This window comes from Myotis nattereri (genome assembly GCF_964212035.1).
Source record: "Myotis nattereri genome assembly, chromosome: 12".
Classification (NCBI taxonomy): Eukaryota; Metazoa; Chordata; class Mammalia; order Chiroptera; family Vespertilionidae; genus Myotis; species Myotis nattereri.
In genome coordinates, this window is record NC_138087.1 from 80673360 (window position 1) to 80680798 (window position 7439).

The following is a 7439-nucleotide window of genomic DNA, read 5'->3' on the forward strand; positions in this document are numbered from 1 at the left end:
AAGTGTGTGCGTGTGTGCCCACACCTGCATGATCTTGGCCCTGAGCCTGGCTGGAAACGGCAGCTATCCTGGCCCCAGTTGTTCTGCCTGGAGAAATGGGCAGAGGGAGGGGAGGGGAAGGGAACCATCCACAGGCAGCTGCCAGCCCCGGCTCCCGGATGTCTCCCGGATGTCCCGCCCCATAAATACCCCTGCTCAGAGGCAGGGGCCATGAGACAGGCACACGCACCATGGGGCACCTGGAGCTGGCTGTCTTAGGCCTCGCTTGCTGCTTGGCAGTAGTGAGCGCAGCAACGGTAAGCGGGAGCCCAGCGGGCGAAGAGGGGCCCCTGTCTGCTCCCCTAACCCGGCTTGGGAACTGGGTCGGGCACCTCGGATGAGATGAAGGGACCGTAGAGGGTGAAGGGGGGCAGGCAGGTGAGGCGCTGGCAGGAATAGCCCCCGAGAGCCCACACCCAGCAGGCACTTTCCTGACCCTTCCTCTGCTCCTGCATCTGCACGCACACGATGGTCCAGGCGCAGCTCAAATACAGGACGCCCGCGAACTTGAATTTCAGAAACCACGAATACGTTCTGGTACAGGCGCTCTCCAGGGCACACAGGGTGACTGACGCCAAACACAAACAACACCCCAGGGTCACTGGCGTCCTCAGTGCTGAGTTGCGGAGTCCGCCTTGGCCACCAGGGCCCTCAGGGTGTTTCTCTGTCCGGGGATGGCCATGGCCCCGCACAGAAGGGAGCTGGGCCCTGAGCAGGCCAGCAGGTTGCCCATCACAGCCCCCAGCGCCGGAACAGGAGTCTGGACCTCGGTCTAGTTCAACCCGGAGCCCGGCCCCCGAGAGGGCGACACCCACCTGCTTGCCGGTGGCCGGGGCCCCTCCAGGGTCACTCAGATGCCCCAGGGCAGCTATGGGGTCTCCTTCCTCAGGGCCCTGCCACGGGGCGAGGAGCGGGGCTTCCACAGGAACCCACAGCTACAGGGAACCCCCACCTGGAAGCTGCCCTGGACCCCTAGAGCCAGCAGGGGTGGCCCCAACCCACCCAGCCTGCGCCCCCTGAGCCTGGCCCTCTCCCCAGCTGGGTGTGGTGCACACGGAAGGGGGCTTCGTGGAGGGCGTCAACAAGAAGCTGGGCCTTTTCGGCATCGGCGGCCGCTCTGTGGACATCTTCAAGGGCATCCCCTTCGCCGCCCCACCCAAGGTCCTGGAGAACCCCCAGCCGCACCCCGGCTGGCAAGGTAGGAGTGGGTGGGTGGGTGGTGGGTGCTGGGCTGGCCCTGTGCCGGCAGTGGCGGGTGGGGCCACCATCCTCAGACTGTTGCAGAATTTACCAGGCGATCAAAAAAATATGCAGGAGCACCGGAGGCACAGGAAAAACCCATTTATTTCCAGACAGTCCACATGTGCCGGTCCAGTGACTAGGGGAGTCTGTTTCTCTCCAAACCCTGAGCCCCCAATATGGAGGAAGCTTTCTTTTCTACTCTTTTGGTATCCTTGTTCCCCAAATATGAATCATACTTCCGGACCTTTCGCAGGCTTTGCAAAAGCGCTGGAATGGGTGCAGTGGGACCACCTCTCAAGGCCTGGTATGGCGTCAACACTGATAACTCCGTCTGTGGATGGTTATGCCTCTCTAAAATGGGAGCAGTATTTTGGGTATCAGGTCTTGCAGGACCAGATAACTAAAGAGGCAGTGACTAGATTCAGATTGCTAGCACCCCAAAAATATTTCATTTTCCCCATCAACGCCAGCCCCTCTGGTCCCCCACAGGGACCCTGAAGGCCAAGGACTTCAAGCAGGAATGCCTGCAAACCACTGGCACCATGTTAAATACCAAGGGCTCCGAGGACTGCCTCTACCTCAACATCTGGGTCCCCCAGGTCCAGAAAGAAGGTACATCGCCCCACCACATGCCCTCCAGGTCCTGAACCTGCATGAAGCGCCCAGGCTGCCAGAGGCCCAGCCCTGCCCATCCCCTTCACTTGTGGGGGCTCCAGAGCTGAAATTCCCTGAAACAAGCACCCAGAGGGCATGGGGACGGGACAGTTGGGGTCAATGGGCCTATTCTCCTGCCTCAGTTTCCCAGAACCTGCCTGTCATGATCTGGATCTACGGAGGTTCCTTCCTCTCCGGGTCCGCCCAAGATAAAATCTTCTTCAATAACTATCAGTACGATGGGGAGGAGATCGCCACACGGGGCAATGTCATTGTGGTCACCTTCAACTACCGCCTCGGGGCGCTGGGCTTCCTCAGCACTGGGGACGCCAACCTGCCAGGTGTGCTGGGTGCCTTGGGCCGGGGTGAGGGAGTTGGTGGGGGCCCTTCAGTACCGCTTTCTCCCAACAACTCCTGACAGCCTCCCAGACAGACCCAGAATTCTACTGCCAGGGCAGAAAGCTGGGGATGGACAGTGAGACACAGGAGCCCATCCGCAGCTGTAGCGAGAGAAGAGGCTGCCAGCCCGGCAGGGATCCAGGGACACTAGGGAACGGGAACGGGGACCCAGGGAGACCAGTGAGCAGGGACACAGACCCAGTGAGAGACAGAAGATGAGACACTGAGATGGTGACTCAGGGGACAAAGAGCCATGGGACAGACAAGAGGGAGGGTGTCAGGGAGAGAGATGAGCAGCCTGGCCCTCCTGCTCCTGGTCCCCTACCTGAGCCCCACACCCCCTCCAGCACCTCATTCATTCAGGTTCTGGGGACCCGCCCTGCACCATCCTGGGGCTTGACAGGGGCCTCCACATGGAGGATGCTCTCCCCCCACCCCAGTCCCAGATGGGCTCCCACACCCGCCCCAGGTAACTACGGCCTTCGGGACCAGCACATGGCCATCGCGTGGGTGAAGAGGAACATTGCAGCCTTCGGGGGGGACCCCGACAACATCACCATCTTTGGGCAATCAGCCGGAGGTGCCAGCGTCTCTCTGCAGGTCTGGGGACCTGGGAAGGCGGATCTTCCTCCCAGGGTGCTGGGGGAGCAGATGGGGGCTGTGGGGAACAGCATGAAGCTGACAGTCTTGCAGTTTCTGGCTGAGCCTGGGTGTGGGCAGGAGAGGCAAGACCGTGGTGACAGGACCTCTGTATGTCGCAGACCCTCTCTCCCTACAACAAGGGCCTCATCCGGCGAGCCATCAGCCAGAGCGGCTCGGCAGTGGCCTCCTGGGCCATCCAGAGGGACCCTCTCCGCTGGGCCAAGGAGGTAAAGGGGAGCTGCGGTGTGGGATGGGGGAGGGTTACCTCCTGTCCACTCCCTGCCCTGGTCCCCATGGCTGTCTGCCCCACAGTGGCCTCACCTACCTGTCTCCCCCCAACCCCCAGATCGCCAAGAAGGTGGGCTGCCCCCAGGACGATACCGCCAGGATGGCCAAGTGTCTGAAGGCCACCGACCCCCGGGCCCTGACGCTGGCCCATAAGACGAACCCACTCGGCAAGGCGTGTGAGTGGGGGCTCCACATGGGGGGCTGACCATGCTCCCCAAGAAGTGAGGAAGTGCCGGGTCTGCGGCCTGGCCCATCACCCGCTCACTGGCACCTGTAGGCAGCGACATGCCACCGTGGCCCTGATGCCTGTGTGGCCCCACTGGCTGTGCTGAGGGCGCCATCCCGCCGTCTTATCCTCCCTGGGTCCTGACCCCTTTGGGAAGCGGGTGTGCATTTGGGCACACCCCCAACCATGCCGCGTACAGTTATTTGCACCCAATTGTAGGGACCAGACCAAGCGCCTTTGAACTAGTACCAGCCTCTGGTGGTCCGTGAGTTCTGAAAGGTTGGCGACCGCTGACCTAGCCGACTGCTGACTGTCCTGAGCCAGCCGGGCGGTCTCTTCAGGGAACATTCAGGCTTCCAGGGGGAGGGGGGGAATTGCGGACCTGGCACAGGGCCTGGCTCACAGACCAGCACAAGCCAGCCCTCACTCCAGCGGCTCCTCAATTGCTCTTGGTCTTCCTCCTCCCGATTCTGGCCGAGCAAGAAGAGAGGGAGACAGGGACGCCCACTCCAGGACGGCACAGGCACGCCTCAGGCCCAGTGGCTGTCAGCGGGATGGTTTGGCCCAGGGAGCCCGTGGCATCTGCACACAGTCTGGGTCGCCACACTGGGGGGTGCTGACATCAGCAGGTGGGGCCAGGGAAGCTGCTCCACACCCGCAGGGCAACCCAGGACATAGAATTATCCGGCCCCATGTCAGGGGACAGGCTGAGGACCCTGGTCTGGATCAGAGGAGGCAGGGGCTGCCTGTGGGCAGGAGGCCTGGCAGGGGGGCTCTGGAAGGTGCTAGAACCCGCTGCTCTCCATGCAGCCGACGTGGTGGTCCTCGTCCCTGTCATTGATGGAGACTTTATCCCTGATGAGCCCATCAACCTTTTCGCCAACACGGCCGACATTGACTACATCGCTGGCACCAACAACATGGATGCCCACTTCCTTGTCAGATTATACCTACCGGCCGTCAACAATGACCTGCTGACCATTACGGGGTGAGTAGGGCGCAGGGACCAGGGCAGTACCTGGGGGCCTCTTGGAGAGGCATCAGCTGAGGGAGGAGGCCAACAGGTATAGCGGGCCATCTGCAGTCCCCTGGGGTGGGGTAGGGGTGGAGGTGCGGGTGCATGTGGGTCCCCTTCCACTTGCCGGGTTGAGGGTCCAGTGCCGACGTGGTCCCTGCAGGGAGGACTTCTTCAAGCTGGTCAGCTGGGTCACCATTGCCAAGGGGCCCAGAGGTGCCAATGCCACCTTTGACTTCTACACGGCGTCCTGGGCCGAGGACTCCTCCCAGCTGGCCAAGAAGAAGACGGTGGTGGACTTTGCAACCGACTACTTCTTCCTGATGCCCAAGAAGATAGATGTGGCCCAGCACAGAGCCAACGCCAAGTGAGGGCCGGGGAGGGGAGGCCTGGGTCATGGACCTGCCCAGCGAGGCCTCCCAGTGGGCGGCTCAGTGGGTCAGGGAGGCCTGGGAAAGCAGTGATGGGGTTCCAGCGGTGCCTGCACCATCTGCCCTGCCCAGGCCTGATGAGACTTGAGAAGGCCCCTCCTCACCTCCCAGCTCAGGGGCCTTTAGAGAGCCCTCCTCAGCCCCACAGGCCTCCCTGGCAGCGCCCACAGCCTGCCGCCTCCCGACACTGAGGGGAACAAAACAGGGGATGCTGGTCTCTGTTGTGGGTTTGGAGTTGCCAACATTCAAAACAACTTTGGCCTGCGGCCACCTGGTAAACCTCCAGTGAAAGCAAATGGTAAGTTAGGAATGCTGACACAGAAGGGAGAGAAAACGATACCATCTGATGAAGATCACAAATTCATTGGCAGAGAAAAGGAAGGAAGACGCGTCCATAGGCTTTGGGGAGGGAAGTGTGGATACACTAAAATCTCAAAACCCACAACCCCTCCGCCTTCCCTTCCCCGGTGCTGGGATCCAGGTCCCTCCTGAGTCTAGGGATTTCCCGGCTCCTCCTGCTCTCCCCAGGGCCTCCCTCCAGGGCCCAGCTCTGGGCTGGGCAGCCCAGCTGAGCTCCCTGCCAACCTGGGCTGTGTCCCTCCCTCCTCAGGAGTGCCCGGACCTACACCTACCTGTTCTCCCACCCCTCTCGCATTCCGTTGTACCCCAGCTGGGTGGGCGCCGACCACGGTGAGGACGTCCAGTACGTGTTTGGGAGACCTTTCGCCAACCCCCTGGGCTACCGCGCCCAAGACAGGACTGTCTCCCAGGCCATGATCGCCTACTGGACCAACTTTGCCAGAACTGGGTAAGGCGGGTGAGGATGGGCCAGGCCTCCTGCCACCTGGGCCCACATGCCTGTCCCCTCACGTACACTTAACCTCCCTGAGCCCCAGTACCCCCTGTGTGTGAGGATAGGAGGTACTGGAAGGGCCCTGGCTGGTTTGGCTCAGTGGATAGAGCCTGGGCCAGTGTCCTGAAGGGTCCCGGGTTTGATTCCCGTCAAGGGCACGTACCTCAGTTGTGGGCTCAAACCCCGGCCCTGGTGGGCGTGTTGGGGATGTCGCTCTCACATCAATGTTGCTCTCTCTCTCTGCCTCTCCCTCCTTTTCACTCTCCATTGAAATAAACAGAATAATATCTTTAGTTGAAGGTAAAACTAAGGGGTTGGAGTACTGGCTGGGCCTCAGTTCACGCACATGCCCAGCCGGTGCCCAGGAGACAGTGAGGCCCTGGAGGTTCGGGTCAGCATGGAGGTCTCCAGCCTCCTGTGAGCCCTCAGACCCCACACGGCCTTTTTCTCATCTGCAGGGACCCCAACCAGGGCCACATGGCTGTGCCCACCCAATGGGAGCCCTACACCCAGGAAAACGGCAACTACCTGGAGATTAACAACAAGATGGATGGCCAGTCCATGAAGCAGCACCTGAGGAGCAGCTACCTGCAGTACTGGACCCAGACCTACCAGGCACTGCCCACCGTGAACGAAGACGGGACTGGCCCTGTGCCCGCCTTGGACGATGCTGAGGCTGTCCCCTGAGCCCCCCACTGGTGACTCCGAGGGGGCTCAGATGTCCGCAGCCATCGGCTCTAATGTCCTGTCCCACGAGCCCACCTCCCTCCCCAGCTCTTCCTGAATAAAGCCGCTTGTCTCACTGGCAACCCTCTTTGCCCTCATGACCTCAGCTGCCCGTTCAGTCTCTGCACGTGTCCGGCTCAGGAAGTGGGGTGCCCCCTCATTTAAGCGGAGGAAAGAGGGTCAGAGAGGCGTAAGCGCCAGGGCAGTGCTCAGGCTGCTGGCCCTGAGTGCAGCCCCCGACCCCATGGGCAGTTGCCTCTGGACCAGTACAATGGACTCAGCTTCGGCCACGCCCTCTGGGTGCAGGGAGCCTGCGCTGTTTAAAGAGAATGGCCTGGGAAGGAAACAGATTCGCCTCCAGCTGGATCCCAGGCAGAGACAGCAGTGCATCCCGCTGGGCTCAGAGCAGAGGGTACAGGGCTGGGCCTTGGGTGCCCACAGGCACGGCCAGGGGTGCTGCCTGCTGGCACTGGCATAGTCCGGAGGGAAGCGGGAGGCAGAGGTCAGATGCAGGGCCATGGCCACCTCAGTAAGGTCTGGGATAGGGCACCGCCTGCACTGAGGGCTCCCCCATCCTGACCTCACATGGCCCAGGCGGTGGGCACTGTGGACACCCCCGTTGTAGACAGTTACTGTGAGACAGGCTCACCTGTCCGAACTCAAATAGGGACTCGGAGACAGAAGTGCGGTGAAAGCGAGACCTGACTGCGCTCAGGAGAGCGGGTGTCCGCCCATTGCACAGGCTCACCTGGGGCGGGAACACAGTCCACTTAATCGGCCGTCCTCCGGTTCCTCATTGGCTGCGTGCTATGGGCTCAGCTGTTTCATGACACGTCCTCTAGGTCCTCCCATTGGGCCATTTAATAAAATTGGGCTGAGGCCTTTTCTAGTTGCTCCCCCTCCCCCTGTCTAGCTGAGGCGGGT

The 7439-nt window shown here is 61.5% G+C and overlaps 1 protein-coding gene across 1 annotated transcript; it reads left to right on the forward strand.

Annotated features, from left to right (window-relative positions):
- Positions 1-230: 230 nt before the first annotated feature.
- On the forward strand, positions 231-6573 carry LOC308527792 (bile salt-activated lipase-like; the record flags this gene model as incomplete). Its single annotated transcript, XM_081103187.1, is given in 12 exon segments — positions 231-296; positions 1078-1237; positions 1771-1893; positions 2079-2276; positions 2804-2934; positions 3096-3203; positions 3323-3439; positions 4282-4478; positions 4669-4872; positions 5547-5744; positions 6248-6467; positions 6469-6573. Coding segments are annotated over 12 exon segments (1827 nt in total).
- Positions 6574-7439: the final 866 nt, after the last annotated feature.